Consider the following 20,760-nt stretch of genomic DNA (forward strand, 5'->3'; position numbering starts at 1 on the left):
AGGTATTGGTGGGATAATCCAACCGACGAGGAAATGAGGAAGGTGTAGAATGAAAATGCGAGTAATCGATTCAAAGAAATGATGTACAAAGCTAAGCAAAAAGCATTGAATGATGCTCATAAACAGTTAGGTAGAGAACCAGAGATGAGTGATATGATTGATAGAGGTCCTTATTGGTTGAATAATCAATTATGAAATGATCTAGTTCAGAAGTATTAGGCCTCAGAAGATTATTTAGGAAAATGGCGAACTGCTAGAAAAAATCGTTTGACTGAAAAAGATGGTTCGATACCAAAACACACTGGTAATTCTATTCCTGTAGGGGCACATAGGCAAAAAGTGGTAAGTTTTAAGTATAAAATTTTTAGATATCTTTTATGCAATTTATTGACATGTGAATTAATATTGTTTTGTAAACTATAGGAAAAGGAACTTGGTAGAGAAGTGACTGATCTTGAGCTATTTCAAAGATGTCATAGAAAGAACAAAGGAATTGGGAAGTTCATTGACAACAAATCCAAAAGAATTAGTGTACGTATAATATTTCATTGGATTTAAATATTGGTTAGTATATATGTTGAGAAATTTTGTTACACTTTATTGACATATATGTTCCTTTATATCTAATGTACTTGCACATGAAGAATACCTTGCAAAAACGAGTTGTACTGATGTTTCTTCACAGTCTTCATTCGATATCTCAACTTGATATGATATCACTAGAGGTCCTTCTGACACTTATATGGATTTGGATGTAGCTCCTCATCTACAAGTTCAAGTTCAGTCAGTTCTACTCTTAAAACATCTGACGAGAAGATTAATGAGTTAACAAAAGCTGTGGAGGACATGCGCTCTAATGCTACAAAGATGGAAGAAGAATTTTCAAGACAAGAAGAAAAAAATATAAAATTGCTTAAAATTGCTCTTGAAGAAGCTCGAAAGAGGGAGGAAGAGGCTCGGAAGAGGGAGGCAGACCTACAAGAATTAGTACGAAAATTACTTCAAGATGTGGGATACACAAACCATCAATTTGCTAGTGGGTCTGGACAATAGGAGCAACAACATTTCAGGAAAGATAATTAGTTTATTTTTTTTGTTGGTTGATTATGACTTAGTTTATGTTGATTTGGGTTATACTTTGACTTATGTTTGTTGACTTGGGAGTGCAATACATTCATATTATTTTGTAGTATTTGGATGAAACAATAACATCAATTACAGTAAAACCTCTATAAATTAATAAACTTGGGACCATGAAATTTTATTAATTTAGAGAGATATTAAATTATCGATAAATTAATATTTTATTAATTAAAAGAGAGACTTTTTAAATTCAGCAAATTTAGTACATATGTATTGAAAATAAATAAATTCATATATGTTTCATTGATTATATTCATGCAACAATGAACTATTATATTCATAGACACATGTATCAATTCATTGGAATTACTTAAATATACATGTTTATATTAATTCATTGCACTTAAATAACTATTATAACCAATTAAATATATTCATGCATGATGAATGAAACATATACTACATAAATCTCAATATGATAATAAAATAGTTCATAACACCCAACCATGTCTTCTCATCTAAAAGGCATCGCAAAATCATCCATGAATGATCAAATGCGTAAAGCATTACAGATTTCATATTTTAGTAAATTATCATAATATTTATAATTGTAATATTTATGAATTATTAATTTAGAGTTTTAATGGGACCTAATATTTATAAAGGAATTTTCTGAAAAATTATTATTTTATTATCTTATCGAATTTGATGATTTTTTACAAAGGCCCAAGTCGGGACCGGAGGATTTTATTATTTTAGAGAGTTTATTAATTTATAGAGTATTAATTTATAGAGGTTTTACTGTATATTAGTGTTGTTGTATTATGAGTATCCTTTTTGTTAATATTTATTGTTCTTGTTTGAAAAATTCAGATTTTGGTATTGATGGAATGTATTTGATGGTATAATGAACACGATATTAATTTGGGTATAGAAATTAAAAAATCTACCAAAAAATAAAAAAAATTAAAGACGGATTAAAGAGACGGAAAATTTTGAAAGTTTAGAGGCCGAATCAAAGACGGATTAGAGACTGAAACTTGTAAGGATTTAGAGACGGAACATTTTCTGTATTTCAGAGACGGAATTAACAAACAAATACTTTACCTTTAGAGACGGAAAGTTCTTTTTTAATTGACGGAATCAGAGACGGATTACGCTTAAACTTTCTCTTGTTTGTCGACAAAATCAGCAACGAAAATATTCAGTCTTAGAAATAGAGACGGAATATTTCCGTTGCTAATATTTAGCCATGGGGCTTTCAGCCACGAACATCGGCTATGGATTTTTCGTCCGTAATTTGTTTTAGAGACGAAAATCCTAATTTCATAATGGAAATTTCCGTCTCTGATACCCTATTTTCTTATAGTGCCCTAAATTAATCATATAAATCAATCTTGGTACTCAATGTTTCGATCTCGTCAATTTTGGTCCTTAAATTTTCTTAAAATGATCAAGGTCAATCTTTTCCATTAGTTTACCGTTTAAACGAACGAAAAGGTTGTTTGAAGGAAAGAAATGGCGGTAAAGGTAGAATAAAAGGTTATTTCTACTATGAGATAATTTGAATTTGATCCCTAAATGAGTCACTAAATCAATTTTAGTACCCGATGATCCTCTTTTGTCAATGGCATCTACAGTCTCTCTAGTAGTTTATACTAACAGGGATGACTGCCTTTAATTGTTTTACAAAAACTTGAAAATCAAAATTGATCAAATCATAATATGGGTTATTAGAACTGATTATGGGATTAAAATTATCCCAAAAAATATTTAAATATTTACAAATTTTGGATTATTTTGAAGTGGGTCAAGATGAGTGAAATTCTATTTACATACATACACATTAAAAATATTCATTTTAAATATTATGAACATGTGTTTTTATATGTGTGAGCATATATGTAAATATTAAACATGATTGTATGAGCATTTGTAGCAAATTTAGTATTGAAGAACTGAGATAGTGTAAAGAAATATTGGGTGATGGCAGAAACCGGCAGCTCGCAGTTTGTGATGGCACGCTCTGCCATTTCTGGTACTTGCGGTGTGATGTGTCCCTGGAGCTGGAATCTGGAGCTGAGGTGGAGCTGGAACTCAACCGTTACGTTCTGCTGCTTGAAGGAGAAGCAGAACTTCCTGAGACGATCCGAACAAACATTTGGAAAGAGGTTGATAAGCTTGATAGGATCGCATTTTGTGCTTATTTCATATAATATTTTAGCTTATTTTGTGACCAAATGCTCCTAATTAAATATTATTTTGCAGCATTAGGACAAAAGAAATGGAAAATGAAGAAAAGCACCAAAATGGAAATTCAAACAAGACTCAAACTCAATTTTTGGCAAGAGTTTGGAGCTGCTTGGACTACCTCTGATGGAGGAAGAGTTTAACTAAGATTATAATTTTATCTCTATAAGTCTTTTAGTTCAACTAGGAATCTACTTCTAATCCTAGTAGAACTAGGTATCTAGCTATTATAAATAGGTGATGTAATGCACTTTAAGAGACAACTTTTGAACTCTTCTATTTCTCTACGTTTTTATAATATTTTCTTATTTTGCTTTTCATGCGTTCTTCCATTAGCATGTCTAGCTAATTCCCTTATTTCGGTTGAAGACTTGGTGAATGCTTAAACCCAACGAGTTGTGAGATCTAATTTATGGTTTCTACTTTTATTCATATTGGTATTTGTGTTGTTCTTTGTGCTTTTATTACAAATAATCTGATTCATTATCAAGAATATTTGTCTAGCCAATTGAACTTGCAAATCCGTAATTGTTTGTTTAGTTCAATAACTAGTGGTAACACAACATAATTGATTATGTAGAAGTTTTCGATTATGTTGTGGGGAATGCACAATCTAACTTAAATAAATCCTCGTAGGAATTTATTGGTTAGAATTGGGCCTTTCTAATTCTTAATGCTGTTGGTAAATTAAATTTTGAGTACGTTCCCAAGGTTGTTTACTGATTAGGGATTTAGTCAATGGACGTTCCTTGACTATCCACAAGGTAAGGAAAGGTGAGGTTGTTAGGTCGTACCAATGGCCATAACCAATTTATTAAATTATGAATAATTGTTATCTTTGCATATATGATCAACCGTGGAATTAAGCATGATTAAACTCTTCTCTTATATTTATCTCTTCTAATTTTATTAGCTTTTTTAGTTTTACTCTTCTTCACAATCAAAACTCTCCTTAATTATTTTCGTTTTTGAAGGAATTAATTTAAAACCAATCTCTGTGGATTCGACCCTACTCACACATCTACAAAAGTGTTCATAAGAATTATTTTTGGTGGATTCGACACTCATCAAAGCAATTCCTGGAAGGTAGAAGCAATTGACCTAAGAGCCTGATCGAAATATGTCTGGTAACTTGGGTGGGGTGAGAGAACTTGACAACAACCAGGTTCCAAGTTTACATTCTCAAGAGCCTCCAAATTGCTGGCCTCTGCCGGTGGTGATCTTGATAAGTATTGCAATTACGCTTCCCATCATCATAAGGTCAAACGACTGTTGCGCGCGGGGTAAGTGAAGGCCTATCCTTTGTAAATCTTATAGAGAAAACTCCGGACGCAAATAGAGAACTGGTGCGCATTAGGAACGCAGCAAATGCCATCTGGCTGGGAGTAATGTTGAGTAAAACTCCAAAATCTGATGTCGAGTCAGTTGCACTGGCCTCAAAAGTATTTGATAACTTCAGCATGCCATCTAACAATCATCACCGTTCTTCGGATTTGTGTAATCACCATTGTAATTGATCGTCTCGATTCAAATTTTTTAGGTACCATCGTTGAAGCCTTGATTATGTCGTACTAGAGGATGCAAGATGAGACTCAACTGGAGCTCAACTTGAGCCAAGTTTCTTGACGAGCCAAGCTCGAGCTTAATTGTCTAGGTAAAGGCTGATGAGCTGGCTTGCAAGCTATTTTTAACATTTTAATATATATATATATATATTTTATTTTAAGTATAGTTATATATTTAAAATTATATCAAGTTCATGTTCAATATTTCTTATATATTAAAATTATATTTAATCACTGTCTTATATTTTAATTTTAGATAATAATGGAATATGATATTTATATTATCTATACTACAAAAAAAATCATTTTATTAGAACAATTTTTTTTCTTTGATTTGTAACGCTTTTTCTTTTGGTATATAACGGCTAGGCCTGTAGCTAAACAAGGCGTTACAAAGTGTTTGAAATGATTTTTGGAACGACCTAGGTTTCTATTTGTAACTGTTTTTGGCATTTTCTTTGTAACAACCTGACAATTATATATTTTATTGGTGTATTACAAAAGCCGTTACAAATGCAGTTATAAAAATTTATTATTTTTAAATATATTTTAATATTAATTTTATTTAAATTTGTTTAATATATTTTAAAATTTATTTTATTTAATGTATTTTAAAATTTATTTTTGTAAAATTAATTAAATAAATTCATATAAAATACACATAATATAACAAAAAAAAAATAATTCAATTACAAAATTAAAATATTATTACAAAATTGTATATTTACAAAATACCCAAAAAACTATCCTAATCTAAATTATTATACCCAGTGGCCGTGTGTTCGTTGTTGCCGTCGGGTTCTGGAGAATCCACTGGAGGCTCGGGCGCTAAATTTTTTTAATGAAATTAATAATATGATTTGAAATACTTACCATCTTCGCTTGTGTGGCCTAATGGATGACGACCCCCTGAGGTAAACGGTCGCAACTGCTTTCGAATTTGCTGCCCAGTTGACCTTATTTTTGGTCAATTGTGCCTGAAATTCTAAGCTCGACCAGAATTCCAGGAACTGGCGCCAAATGTCCTCAGCCAGCCACAGTGATCGGGCCAATTGGTTCTGAGCGTCAGCAAACCGCTTTTGTAGGAACTTCCCTGCCTGCGATTTGACAAGTTTGAACATGCTCTCGTCGTTGTAGTCCCACTAATGTGACATCTGAAAATTGACAAATAAAAAATATAAATTTTAATTAAAAATAAATAATATTATACTTAGCTTCAACTTTTGGAACCAAAATAGCTGGTATTCCTGTCAGATATGCAATATGTTGGTCTAGGGATGCGGATAATGCAGTTTGATCGCATTATTGATGGCCGTGTGAAAATTGCAGTCGGACCTGAAAATAATAATTGAATATTAAAATTAATTCAAAATAAAAAATATTAAATTAATTAACTAAATTATTATATGTACCTCGCATCTCAGAGGCTGATATAAGGCCTCTAGGCCTGTGGGGGAAATAACGGCACTAGTAGTGGTGGTGGTGGTGCATCCCACGGTTGGGCTGGAGACTGTGGACTACTGGTCCCCGCCGCATCTGACCCTACTGCGCCATTCTCAGCGAGAATCCAGGTATTGGGACACAGCCTCTGATAATGGGGCCGCTGGAGCAGCTGTAGATGGCTCATCCCAAGAAGGCTGGGAGGGGCTTTGCTGCAGGCATGACCACGGCTTCGGCCACGCCCTCGTCTTAGGGGAGGTGGCGCACCAATGTCATTATCTAATGTCAAACTTTTTAAAATTTGATTATTATTACAATGTTAATATTTCAAAAAATTTTAACATTAAAAAAGTATAATTGCATTGTAGTCCATAATTTTGTAATAATTTTATTAAAATTCCTATTTTTCAAAAATTGCATTAAGGTCTTCTAATTTCCTAAAAATTATATTGTAGTCCATAATTTTTTAATAATTTTATTAAGATTCCTAATTTCCAAAAACAACATTAAGGTCCTCTAATATCCACAAAATTTCATTTACGTGCGTAATTTTTCTAAAAATTGGATTTGCAGTTCATAATTTTGTAATAATTTTATTAAAATTCCTATTTTCAAAAATTACATTAAGGTCTTCTAATTTCCTAAAATAATATTTCATCCATAATTTTTTAATAATTCAATTAAAATTCCTATTCCCTATAAATTGTAATAAGGTCCTCTAACTTCCTAAAAATTTCATTTTGGTGCATATTTTTCCTAAAATGAGACTAAAACCCAACAATTATCCTAAACCCTTGTCATTTTTTCATAAAATGAGACTAAAACCCAACAATTATCCTAAGTTCTTGTCATTTTTCTTAAAATGAGAATAAAACCCAACAATAATCCTAAAATATAAATACTAAGGTCATGTTTACTTTCCCCAACTTCGTATCCCCCCTTCGGATTAATTTCGGATTGTCAGAGGATAGTGTCGGATGGGATGGAGTGCTCATACGTTTACTTCCCGGATAAGAGTGGCAATATATCCTTACATTTATGTTTTCTAATTTTTATATTTTTTTTAATTTTCTGAATTATACTAAATTTACATTATGCTATACTTTTTCCTAAAATTCATAATTGTCCTACAAATTGCATTCAGGTCAATATTTTTCATAAAATTACCGAAATCACATAGTTCAAAAAATTCCAAAACAATTTCAAAAATTATGAAAATTTTCCATTTTTCTTAAATTACATAAATCACCAACATAATTACAGAAAATTAACAACATATTTTTGGAAAAACTTAAATCATCTATCGCTTAGATAGCGTTGCATATATGTTTTTTTAAAATATAAAAATGAACCAGCAGTGCAGGTGCTTAGTAATTGCCAGTAGATTTTTGTGAATTAACAAAGCAACAATTTGCCACATAATTCATTCGGATAATATTAATTATGTTATATTTTTATTTTTATTTGATAGGTCATGTGAGAGAGTTGACATAATATGGATGGAGTAAACGGACCCGTTCTATTTGCGAATTAAAATCAAACTTAAATTTCAAATTTAAAAGACAGACAATATTAATTTATATGGTGTGATGCCGTGTGTGGTAACATTTATGTGTGTCACATCACATAAATTGACTATTAGAAAATTGTAAATATTTTGTGAGGGAGGTGGTACTCAAATCAACATAAAAAAATATTTAAAAAATAATAGACAAATTACAAAATAATAATTGACCTACCAATAAAACCATATATTAACTTTACAATTAATAAAGATTTGAATCGATGATTTGAAATTAATAGGGTTGTAACATAATTTTGTAATTTTTAGATATTTCATAATTTTGAATCTTTTGATATCAAATCTTGCGAAAATTGTCGAGATTGATTATATGCTCCTGGCTGTTTTGATATATTTATCCTTTATGTTTCTAGGAAATGCAAAAGACTCCTGTAACTTTTTGATATTCTAAAAGTTTGATCGTTCCACTACGAATTTTGTGAAAGTTTTTGGAATGAACCATGTGCCACATGATTTATTTATTTTTTATTTTTCATCCATATTAGCAAAAGTGAACCAATTATATTATTATTTAATTTTACTACAATGGGATAAAAGAAATAAACATGAGTTTAAATTCAAATGAGTATCTGTATATCGATAAAGAGACACAAAAAAAAAAAATTTTAATTCTTGATCACAAAAATGCATGTTACAATTATTAATCATTCACAAAAAATAAATATGAAATATCAACAATTTTAATTTCATCATTGTGTTATTATTAATGGCAAAAATTACACATAATATTGTCACAATACATAATAATTAATGATATATTTGCAGTGAATTTATCACTTGACCGTACATATATGTCTCATTAATTCTTTAACTGGACAAATTCTATAATAATAATAATAATAATAATTTTAATAATAATATAATTAGTTATAAAATTAAAACTATCAATTGATTTTATACTAACTTTCGTGACATGTCATCCATGCATGCATATAATAAATAATCTTACACACTTTAAAATATATTATAAATTAAAATAAAATATATAACTCAATAAACCAGCTTCAATAAAAATATATTATGACACAAAAAATACAAACACATAAAATTATAGAGTAAAAATTTGTAAAATTATAAAACTAATTATTATTTTAGAAATAATTATAGATTAAGAAAAAATTATTATTTTATATAATAAAAATTTTAATTAAAAAAAAGCCCTGCCATAAATTATATACAATTAGGCCATGTGTTGGATTTCAAATTTATTGAAATGTATAAATTTATATATTCATTTATTCAAATTTATTAAATTTATTAATAATTTATAAAAAATCATAAAATTGAAAATTTAGAAACGGATTTAATAATATTAAAGAAATGTACAAATTTAATAAAAATCCGATACGCACAGACAACAGTGAAGACAAACACCAGACCTCACATAAAATTTATTGAGGTGGTGTGGAACTACTTGCTTTGCCATAGCTATGTTCAAGAATAAAGTTGAAGAATCTCATTTCCAGCAGAACAAAGGTATCTGAAACTTTCTTGCATCTATTGATATGTATTTGTGCTCAATGATTGTGTTGAATGCTTATGGATTTCTCAATAATTTAGATAACGGGCCATTGCATTCAGATGGTTTTTAAAGCTTTCTTGGATCTTACTATCATGATTTTTAAGTTCTCTTGATCTTTGATGCGTATGGTGTTGGTGCTCTCCTTGACACTTTCTATTGTTTATTTATTCCACCCCTTTTGTTGAATTAGACCTGCTTTCAAGAATCCGATCAAAGAGGTATATACATATATGATATGCAATCTTATTAAGCGAGTGTATGTTAAATCATGGTTCCTTCACTTTGATCAGGTTATATATGGTTCTTGATTTTTCTTTTGTTTGCTTATTGTTTTCTGGATGAAACTTCCACAACTCAGTGTCATTGTCTTAGATTCATCGTAACCTCGATAACCTCTATTAGATTCTTTATAATGTTGATTGGGTTGAGGTTCTTGTGGATTTTCATTTATATGCAAATCCGATTTGAGTTTCATTACTGCAATGACCATGGACGAAGTTCTTTTCCAAAGATTGTTTCTTGGCCATCATGAACATTTTCTTTCAATTCAATAGTTCAATGACTTTTTTGATTGTTTCGGATTCTCATCAAGATGATCTTTTTTCCCATACATTTCTTGCTTTTGCTCTTTGATGAAATTCCCCCCATCTCATTTGACATGTGTTGTTAATCTGATTTACAGAGAGGTAGTTTAAGCAGAAGAATGTGGGAGCAGAAAGGAAGAATCGTCGTGCACTAGGTGACATAGGAAATGTGGTTACCCGTTGGTGGGGCGAGGGGAAGCAGCTTCCTCAGGTTTCTCGACCGGTTACGAGGTATTGAACAAATTCTTTCATCCTAACTGAAAGTGAATGAACAGATTGAACTCTGAATATGATCTATTGCGTGCTAATTATGTGTTGTGTTCTTATTTTATTCAAGAGTTTTGTGCTCAGTTACTGGCTAATGAACAGGCTGCAGCAGCTGAAAACAACAAGGTCCGGTACTTGAATTTGCAATCTTGTTTGTTTCAGTCATTCTTATTGATGAACACGCCCTTATTGATGATGTTTTGTTGTTCGATGAAATACAGGCTGCAAATGCCAATGGAGCCATTGTGGTCGGTGGAGCTCTGCCGGAAAAGAGAGCTGCCGTGCTCAGAAAAAAGCACCAACTCTTACTTTGCCTCTCACTGCTAGAAGCAAGGTCAATACAATTAACCTTCCAAGCCTTCTGTAATATCCAGGTGTAGTTTTCCCTTCTTATTTGATCTTTCATTTGCAGGCTGCATCCAGAGGTGCAAATAGTCGTCATTGATGCTGCTGACGTGAATTGTTGAATATGTTGATGAGATCTACAAGTCAGTTGAGGTATATAAACTCTTGAAACTCCTCATTTTAGTGCAAATTTGGTAACTTCTTTTGTTTTATAACGTCGTTTGCAAAGCACAATTTTGTATTTCTTGTTGATCTAGAACGCCCCCAAAAATTATAATACATAATTGATTGATTAATTGATAAATTTTAGTAAATAATTTATAGGTCATAATTGAAATATAATAAATTGGAGTGCATTATAATATTTGGGGATGACTTATATTTCGAACATATTACAGTTTCATCTTTTTAATTTATAATTTAATTTTGTTTTTTTTTTTCCGTCTTTCATTTTTGTTTTCTTACAAGAAGGAACACATTTATTTAGTCATATTTATCTGTATGATTATACTTAATTTGATATTTAAGTTTTATTTCAATTAAATGTGTATTCTTTTGTATCTTTTTATACACCAATTTTTTTATATATATTATAGTTTCATCGATTAAATTTTATTGTTCTTTTCTAGATTATTTTTTTTGTGTCTACTAATGATGTTTTAGAGAATGAAAAGAATGACATTATATTTTAGCTTTTATGTAATTAGTTTCTTGAAGTATCTAAATATATATATATACTAAATATTGTATATGATCAATATATGCTTTGTAATATAAGTATATTTCAATGTATTTTGAGCTCTTTTTTCTTTGAATTTTATTTTCTTTTGTATATTTTAATTTAATTGAACATTTTGTAGTCATGTGTTAAATTAATAATAATACAGAGGTTAATTGTATTTTTTAATTTATATTTATTGATTAATTTTTTTAACTACGTTCATTTGTAGCAAAATTTTTATAAAAGAATTTTGAACTTTGAGATATTTTAATCTTTACTTTGATTAAAAATTTTATGATGACTTGCTTGATTTAATTTTTGTACAAGAAGAAATAGATTTATTTGGTGTTAATATTTTAACATTCATTTGTTTAATTTACTTAATACTTTTTTAGTATTTATTTCTATTTAAATTTAAACTCTTTTGTATCTTTATACACTATTTTTTATTATGTATTATAGTTTAATCCATCAATAATTTTCTATAGTTTAATTTATTGGTCTTTCTCATATTTTGTTATTTTTTTGTTTTTCTACTAAAAGGAACATATTTATTTAGGCTTTTTAACATGTTTATTTAATATTAATAAGTATATATATCCGGTTTAATATTTATTTGTCGAAAGAAAAATAGTGGGCCTATGGACTCTACTCCAAAAGTGCAACATGCAAAAAGTCAACGTTCTAATCCTTTTGACCACAAAACTTGGCAATTATTCTTGCCGAGGAATATGTGTGAAATCACGCTTTGTTGGCTCACATACTGCAACTTTTGCTTATCTGAGTTACTGATTGGATGATTTGTTTTTGTGTTCTCTCTCTCTCTCTCTCTCTCTCTCTCTCTCTCTCTCTCTCGACTTCTCATGACAGTACATCAAAATATGACAGTCACAGTAATATGGCCTTCAAGAAACTGACTACTCTACACCTAAAGTAGTTTCTAGCTATCCAGTTTCTAATGTCATAATACATTGGGGTTGATGCTGTCTAGAAATTATGATAATTGGTTTTGAGTTTAGGATCTACAAATGCTGATTTTGCTTCTGTTCTTTCCTCCTTTCTTTTTGTATGAGAGAAGAAATTTAACATGATTTTGGTTCTCTAAGGGTGATATTGATATATCTTCCCAAAATAGATCATAGGAGAACAGGATCTGATAGATTATTCTCTCTCTTTTTAAGAATTTACTCTGCGGCACAGCAATCCAGCAAAAGCTACACAATTGCTGTCTGCAAAGCTTGATTGTTGTTACATATTGGAGGTCCAAAATGGGATGTGAGAGGTCTATATCATAATGGCTTATGACTTTATGACTCTTATTCGTGCTGATTTTGACTTCACCAATTAGATTCTTGAAGCATTTTTTTGGAAATTTTTATCATAATTTAAAGAAAATTGACTTTAATTTTTATCATTAAAGGCTGTTGGTTTGACAGACTGACTTACCTTGCATGGCCCATGTGAACTGGGACAACAGTGTGAATATGTTTTTTTCAATTGTCGATTGAATGTTCCTTCTTTAGGTTTTTGTTCTTGCTGAAATTTCAAAATTCTTGGTCTGGATACTTAAGTGAGTGCTACAGCTTTGGATATGGATAAAGAGTGACAGGTGGGTTTCAGATGACACTTTTTGGAGCCTGACATAAACTGAATACACATAGTACTTCAAATTTTACAGTTGTCAACTTGGGAAAGCATTATCTGGGCTTTTAAAGGCAACATCTTTATCTGGGCTTTTAAAGGAGTGACTGAGAATCTTTCTCCAGTTTGGTCTCATTTCACTAGGAAACAAGTTTACCACAACCTGCATAATGCATCCGGATACTTATCTTGAGCAGGTACCCTCTTTTCACCATTAACATAGCGCTGGCAGCATTCGAGCAGGAAATATGGTTATAACTAGCTGCATTAGTTTCCTGTAAAACTTCCTCTCACAAAATGTACTTCTTGGAAGTCAAGAAGGTTCTTTGCAACTATGGGACATTAGCACAATGAAAAAAGTTAACGATCTGCTGTTGTGTTTCTTCTCCAGCACTAGATGTTGTTGCTGTTGGCTGTTCTGATGGAAAGATTCATGTTCACAACATTCTTCGTGATATTGAGATTGTTAGTTTCTGTGACTGCATTATCTTTCAGCACAGATGGGCAGCCTCTTTTAGCGTCTGGTGGTTCATCTGGTGTCATAACTATATGGAATCTTGAGACAAAGAGATTTCACTCTGTCATTAAAGAGGCTCATGATTGCTCTGTAGTTTCTCTTCATTTTTTTGCGCGCGAGCCATCAGCAGACAACTCCATAAAAATGTGGATTTTTGACACTAGTGAGGGGGATCCTCCTCGTCTCCTACGTTTTAGAAGTGGGCATAGTGCTCCTCCTCTGTGTATCAGATTCTATGCCAATGGAAGACACATCCTTTCTGCTGGCCAGGATCGTGCCTTTTGGCTGTTCTCTGTTATACAGGATCAGCAGAGTAGAGAAAGTCAAGGAAGCAGAAATAAAACTTAAGCCCGTAATTGCATTTGATGTTGCTGAAATCAGGGAGCGCGATTGGTGCAATGTAGTTACATGCCACGTGGATACTGCCCAAGCTTATGTCTGGAGGCTTCAAAATTTTGTGATCGGCGAGGACATTCTATCACCCCACCCCGAGGATCCAACACCAGTTAAGGCCTGTGCGATCAGTGCATGTGGCAATTTTGCAGTATTAGGACTGCAGGTGGTTGGATTGAGCGATTTAATCTTCAATCAGGAATTAGTCGAGGCAGTTACCTGGATATGTCAGAAAGAAAACCCTGTGCTCATGATGTAGAAGTGGTTGGTGTTGCTTGTGTCTCAACCAATACCATCATGATAAGTGCTGGTTCCTGTGGAGATGTAAAAGTTTGGGATTTTAAGGGACGTATCCAGATGGCAAATAGATTGTGCATTAGTTATTCGTTATTCGTTTGGTTATTCGTTTGTTCGATGTTGTTGCACTAAGAATGGTTCGGAAATTTGAAGGTCATTCGGATCGTATAACAGACGTATGCTTTAGTGAGGATGGAAAATGGCTTTTGACATCCAGCATGGATGGGACTCCCAGAATTTGGGATGTAATCCTAGCTAGACAAATAGATGCTGTACATGTTGATGTGTCTGTGACCGCATTGTCTCTATCACCAAATATGGATGTCTTAGCAACTACTCATGTGGACCAGAATGGGGTTTACCTGTGGGTTAATCAGGGAATGTTTTCCGCCCCTGGTAAAGCTGATTCCTGTGGGAGTGGCAGGGAAATTGTGAGTGTCAATTTGCCCACTGTCTCATCAGTGGAAAAATCTTTAGCTAACAGTTTTGAGGAGGCTAAAGTAAACCCTGAAGAAGCCGAAGATGCTCATCACTTCCCAGTTTCAGATCAACAAATACCCGATCTTGTCACACTTTTTCCCTGTTGCCCAAAAGTCATTGGCAGTATTATAAAAGCCAGGAACAAGCCAGGCCATCCATCGGTTGATCGACGACGTGTCCGCGGAGGTCGATAGACTAGCGGAGCAGGTGAGTCAAAATGCTGCGTACGTAGTTATGGAGTATAAAGTATTATATAGCTTGTTGGCCTGTGGGTAATAATAGTGGTAATAAAGAAGGGAAAGGTGGGTGGGAAAATGTCTAACTCAAATTGGGTCTGAACCAATTATGATTGACAACCAAACCTTGGGTAAGAATTTTCTATCAGCGTCGCTATCGTTCCGCTGGCAACCATGGCGTCCCAATAGTTCATCTGGATTCTACACTCAATCGAAGGTACAAGAAATTTTATGACGAATCGATCGAAATTGTATTATAATTATTATCTAACAGGAAGTTTGCCTGAGTTTCTTGAGGGAACAGAGAATTGTGGTGTTGATAGTCCTTTGCCTAGCTAATTATGTGTCGTGTTCTTATTTTATTCAGGAGCTAATGAACAGGCTGCAGCAGCTGAAAACAACAAGGTCTGGTTCTTGAATATGCAATCTTGTTTGTTTCAGTCATTCTTATTGATGAACAGGCCAATATATTTTAAAAATAATGTACTCTATGAATTCAATTATAATTATTTTCATAATTTATTATCGATATTGTTTATATAATATAAATATATAACTACACCAATAAATTATGTGTAGTATTTAGTAATCTAATGGATATTTCCTATATCATGACTGGTTATGTTACTATTAAATTAATATTAAACATAGTTTGACGATATTTATTCTTACCATTAAATGAAATTATTGTGGACACACTTCGTACCACTTTAAATTTACGAACGATTAATAAAAATATTTATGTCATTATTGTTATATATATAATTTCATATTTTTTTTAGAGATAAATACATTTACATCTCTTAAATATGCCACCTTCATCATCTACCCCTAATTAATTGAAGAAATCTTCACTTACCCTCTATCTTTATGATAAACTTTTAAATAAAATAAAAATCGACAAAATACCATTAAATATTAATAATACATTCACTTTATATTCTCTATAGTAAAATATATTAAACAATTTAACTTCAAATATTATTGACTTGTATATAAGTATATAAATTTGTATTTGTGCATTAAAATTGATTTAATGTTTATAACAAAAATATTACAAGTAGTCGTTGATCTTACTGTATTGGTGCGCAAATGTCAAGTGCTGTAATTTGGGAGGGTAATGAGGTAATTTTCTTACCCAGTTAGAGTAACTATATATATTTCATTTCTTACTCTGATCCTAAGTCCAATACATTAGTCATGTCAATTGATAGCAAATATGTAGACCTAGACCCATTTTAATAGTTATTACCGTAATCGTACCTAATGATTTTTTTTGGTATAGGTACAACTTATACCTTAAAATATCTTTGAGTAGGGGTGTAAATGACATTTTCTCTTTTCAATCAAAAATAAATGTTGACAATAAAATGTAAAATGAAATAGTTGGTACAATGACAATATCATTTTGCTTTTTGACACTCATTCACCAGACATGTGCAGACGACTTTGAAGACAAACAGGAGAGCTCCCATAAGATTAATTTAGGTGGTGTGGGACAATAAGCGGCTAGGAACTACCAACTTGATAATACCTTTCTCCATCTATATAAAGTTGAAGAATCTCATTTCCATAGCTATGTTGTTCCTCCACTATTTGCTTTGCCAAATTGATGACAGAATCGGTACAATGTGTCAAATAAATGGAATGGAGTGTGGTTATATCTCCAAGAATTGTAGGGATCTCCTCCAACTTCTGCATGTCATCTAGAGAGAGGATCTCAAGATTAGGAAAGTGGATATTTTCTGCCCTCCATCGTTCCAGGTGATCATTGTGAGAAATATCCAAGAATTTGAGTCGAGGAAAGTCGCCTTCAACTTCATTCCACTCGTGCCCCTCGAAGCAATTAAATTTCAATACAAGCTTCTCAAGATTAGGCAATAAGGAACCAAGAGTCATCATCTTTTCCCAAGGAATATTACAACTATCTAACCACAACTTCTTAAGCGAAGTTGGGAAGGTGAGATTCTCCAATGGAAGATTATCTGGTCGAAGATCATCAACTTCGATAGAAAGTGATTCGAGTTTTTGCAGACGGACAAGATTGTAGAGACAATAGTACGTCCATTCCATGTTGTTCTCTTCATAGTAAATACCTAGTTTCTTCAGATTTGGTATTCTTCTTAGGACATCCTCTGTACACCTGAAATCTCTCATACAGTAAAGCGCATGTAGGTTTTCCATAATAACGAAATCTTGAGTAGCCGCTTCCTTGGGCAAAGCAAAATGAGCTGAACCGATAAAATGCCTAAGCTGTGGCATATCCCATATTTCATGTCCCACACTAGTTAGCGGTACCTTGAGAGAGCGGGTATAGAAAAGTTTAAAAGTCTCTTGATTCCAAAGTAAAGCTATTGTAGATGGAGACAAATCGTACTCAGTTATAGGCTTCGTCTTAAGATACCGCAAGCTAGTTGGGTGCAGAGTTTCTTGTTCAACAGAATACATATACCTTCTCATTCTTGCCCTCACCACTCTCGCTTTCTTAAGACTTCGATACTTATTTTTGCAGGTGCTACAGACCAAAACACTCGCAAGAGATGTCAGTTGTGAAGCATCATGCACTTCATTTAGATCTATCCTTTGGAGTGAGGTCCTAAGGCCACACAAGAAGCACTTGTCCTTCTTCTCATCATCAACACCAACACATTGCACTTTTGGGGCATAAAAGAAATGTTCTTTTTCATATTCTCTCAAACATAAATCTCTTAAAAGATCATGGATTCCACATCTTTTTAATTTCCCATCAAACCCAAATTCAAGACTCAAAAATAGATTTCTATCAATAAGGTCTCTTAAGTATTTCTTTGCTACCTCTTCCAAGCTTTTACCTCTTATTGGTTTTAGAAATCCTTCAGCAATCCATAATTTGGTTAGTTTGGAAACACGAATCTTAGAATCTTCAGGAAAAACACTCATATAGAGAAAACATGGTTTAAGATGAACGGACAAATTGTTATAGCTCAAAGACAATATCTGTAGACACCCCTCATAATCTTTTGAATTACGAAAAGTGCTTACATTTTTTGCGATAGACTCCCAATATTCTCGTGTCATGTTGGAGTTTGCAAGCAGCTTGCTGAGTACAACAATTGTTAGTGGAAGTCCATTGCAACTCTTTACAATGTTCTTACCAATTTCCGCCAATTCCGGATATGGACAATCTTTTTGTGCAAAGGTTTCTTGACAAAACAAATTCCAACTTTTTTCCTCATTTAGAAAATCTAACGAATAAGATTCCTGAGAGCCTAAAGAAATCGCCAAGCTTGACTCCCTAGTAGTCAGCATAACTCGACTTCCTTTTCCGTTATTTGGAAAGAACAACTTTAAATCATTCCAAGCCTCTACACTCCATACATCATCCATAACTATCAAATATCTTTCCCCGAATAAACTTTGGTACAATCGTTGTCCTAATTCGGCCTCAGTTTGACTACTCTCTTGCTTTTTTCCATTATGAAGAAGGGATGAAAGAATTTCCTGTACACTATATTCTTGAGATATTGTAAGCCAAATTCGTTTAGGAAAGTAGTGCACAGTATATGGATGATCAAAAATATTTTGAGCTAAAGTAGTCTTACCAATGCCTCCCATCCCTACAATGGAGAGGATCTGGAGATTAGGTTCACCTCTGGTGAGCTTATCCACGATTCGATCCATGTGTTCGTCAAATCCCACCACAGTAGTCTTGTTGCCACTTGAAGGAAGCACTTTTGGTGATTTGACAGGAACAGACACTATGCACTGCTCTTCTTGGGCGTCGATTGCCCATTCTTCTTTCACCATCTTCGTCAACTCTTTTGTGAGGGAATCCAACTTTCCAGTGACTTTGTCTATATCTTGAGAGAAAGATGAGAGGGCTGCCATACAATGACTTTCTTCCTCAGATCTAAAGCGAAGCTGATCCACTATATGGCGGTCAACAACTTCTTCTGCATCTGCAGCAGCATCAGCAATTTGCCTCCCCACAACTCCAATTTCTTCACTTATTCTTTGGGAATGAGCTTCGAGAAAGTCTAGCAAGAACTGAACAGTCTCCTGCAGGCTCTGAATTCGATTTGTGTCGACATGAAGTCGACGGAGACGAGCAGGAAGCTGGAGATTGTCAAGGACATGTGAGAGGGAACGCAAAGTTGCATAAGCTGCTACTGCCATCTCTCTGATCAAGAATTGCTGCTCTGAATTTGATTTGCTGCTCCTTAAATCGGAATCCGGGTAGGTGGGCTGGATCAAGAATTGAAAATTAATTAGTCGTCTTTGGTCAATTACTACACATTAATGCAATGTAAGTAACTTTATTTAATATTCAACAGAGCTTAAGAATAATATTAGCTTAATCACATAATTTAATGTAGCAAGAATTTGATTAGTTGTGTGTGAATCTTTTGACTTTCTCTTGTATTGCAAATTCAAAACATATTCATTAGAACTGAGGAGTTATAATAATTCAAAAATATATATTTTTTTTTTTCTTGAAAACAGGTATAATGTGAAACAAAGAAAAAAGTCAAAAGATTCTCTGGAGTTAATGGATCCAAAAACCAGTATTCTAATTAAAATGGATTAAACTAATAAATATTCTTATTCATTTTATACGTTTTTTTTTTTTTGACGGAAGATAAATTGCATTAAAAAGTAAAGATAATGCATATAAAAAAATTATAATGGCGTTGTCGAAGCCATCCTTCAAATTCAATAAACTGCTATTACTTATATAGAATTAATCCGATCTACAATGTGCTAATAATTTATTAAGTCTGGGCTCGTTTTATATTTTTAACAATTTTGTAAATTTTTCGAAAATCTATTTCGGTCTTATGAAGAGATTGAAATGAAAATTCCTCTCCCAAATTTCTAATTTTCTTTCGATTTACTTTGTCTATATATATATAGATCGGAGAATATAAGAAGTACTAGAAAATGATGTATAATTCATTGACATAAGTGTAGAAGTACAAATGAAGAGAAGATGGCTATATATATTGCAACATTTGCAACGTGAGGATTAATAAATCCACCCACTTATGATTCACTTTTTCAAGCGAAACAGTGAATTAGACCAAGCTTGTCCAAAGGAATTGGGTACTTATTATTCCAAGATGATCCTACAAAACAAATTACTGTTGTAATTTTACTTGAAAAAATTTTTGTTAATAACACTCCCATACTTAAATTAATAGTTGTTTAGAGACGATATTGAAGTTTGTGAGAAAATCATAATAGGGTAGCAAAAGTTGTATCTATAGTATGGGGGACTGGAAATAGCATTTTGGTTCCATTCGCTATGTGATTAGTATTTTTATTCCTATAACTTATAAAAAATTAGCACTTTTAGTCCTTATTCACTTTTTTATAGATTTTTTAACGGCGACAACCACATGTTTGTTAATAAATTTTGGTTGGAGATAAAATTGACTTATTCGTTAGGTATAGAAATAGAAACCTCTCATGATTCCTTGTTAACTTCTACTTCATTTCAAGTTACAACACTGTGGGACGGGTGTGATAGAAAGAGGAGACAAATCCCCCTTTCTTGCCTAATTTTCTTTAATCTTTAATTTTTGCCCTCAACAGTAGTTATATTATCCCTCATAATATTAATTACCAAATTAGAAACTACGTTAACGAATTTGTACCGGTTTTCTCTGGTCGTTACAAAAAAACCATTATAGATCCCATATTTATTTACATTGATCGTATAAAAATTGCTACATTAATATTCGAATATTCAAAATAACACTTTAGTCACAAGAATAAATGATATAAATATTAAATGATAATAATTTTAATATTATAAATTTTTAATTACAAGAATTATACATAAAAATACTATAATA

At 32.4% G+C, this 20,760-nt stretch overlaps 1 protein-coding gene, 1 long non-coding RNA gene and 1 pseudogene across 3 annotated transcripts; 2 read left to right on the forward strand and 1 right to left on the reverse strand.

The window, feature by feature from the left end:
- On the reverse strand, positions 9,225-19,296 carry LOC105157435 (putative late blight resistance protein homolog R1B-16). Of its 2 annotated transcripts, XM_020693039.1 has the most exons (2): positions 16,472-19,295; positions 9,225-9,360 (listed from the first exon to the last, which is right to left on the reverse strand). In XM_020693039.1, exons 1-2 carry the CDS (start codon positions 19,076-19,078, stop codon positions 9,355-9,357), a joined length of 2,613 nt encoding a protein of 870 aa, XP_020548698.1. In that variant the 5' UTR covers positions 19,079-19,295; the 3' UTR covers positions 9,225-9,354. The 2 variants fall into 2 exon arrangements, with proteins under 2 accessions (XP_020548698.1, XP_011072146.1); XM_011073844.2 differs by lacking the exon at positions 9,225-9,360 and having other exon boundaries at positions 16,367-19,296.
- LOC105157433 lies at positions 10,362-13,056 on the forward strand. Its single transcript, XR_002286862.1, has 3 exons — positions 10,362-10,419; positions 10,515-10,791; positions 13,038-13,056. It is a non-coding gene; the product is annotated as an uncharacterized LOC105157433 (long non-coding RNA).
- LOC105157434 lies at positions 13,282-15,342 on the forward strand (annotated as a pseudogene).

Source organism: Sesamum indicum, linkage group LG3 (assembly GCF_000512975.1).
Source record: "Sesamum indicum cultivar Zhongzhi No. 13 linkage group LG3, S_indicum_v1.0, whole genome shotgun sequence".
Taxonomy (NCBI): domain Eukaryota; kingdom Viridiplantae; phylum Streptophyta; class Magnoliopsida; order Lamiales; family Pedaliaceae; genus Sesamum; species Sesamum indicum.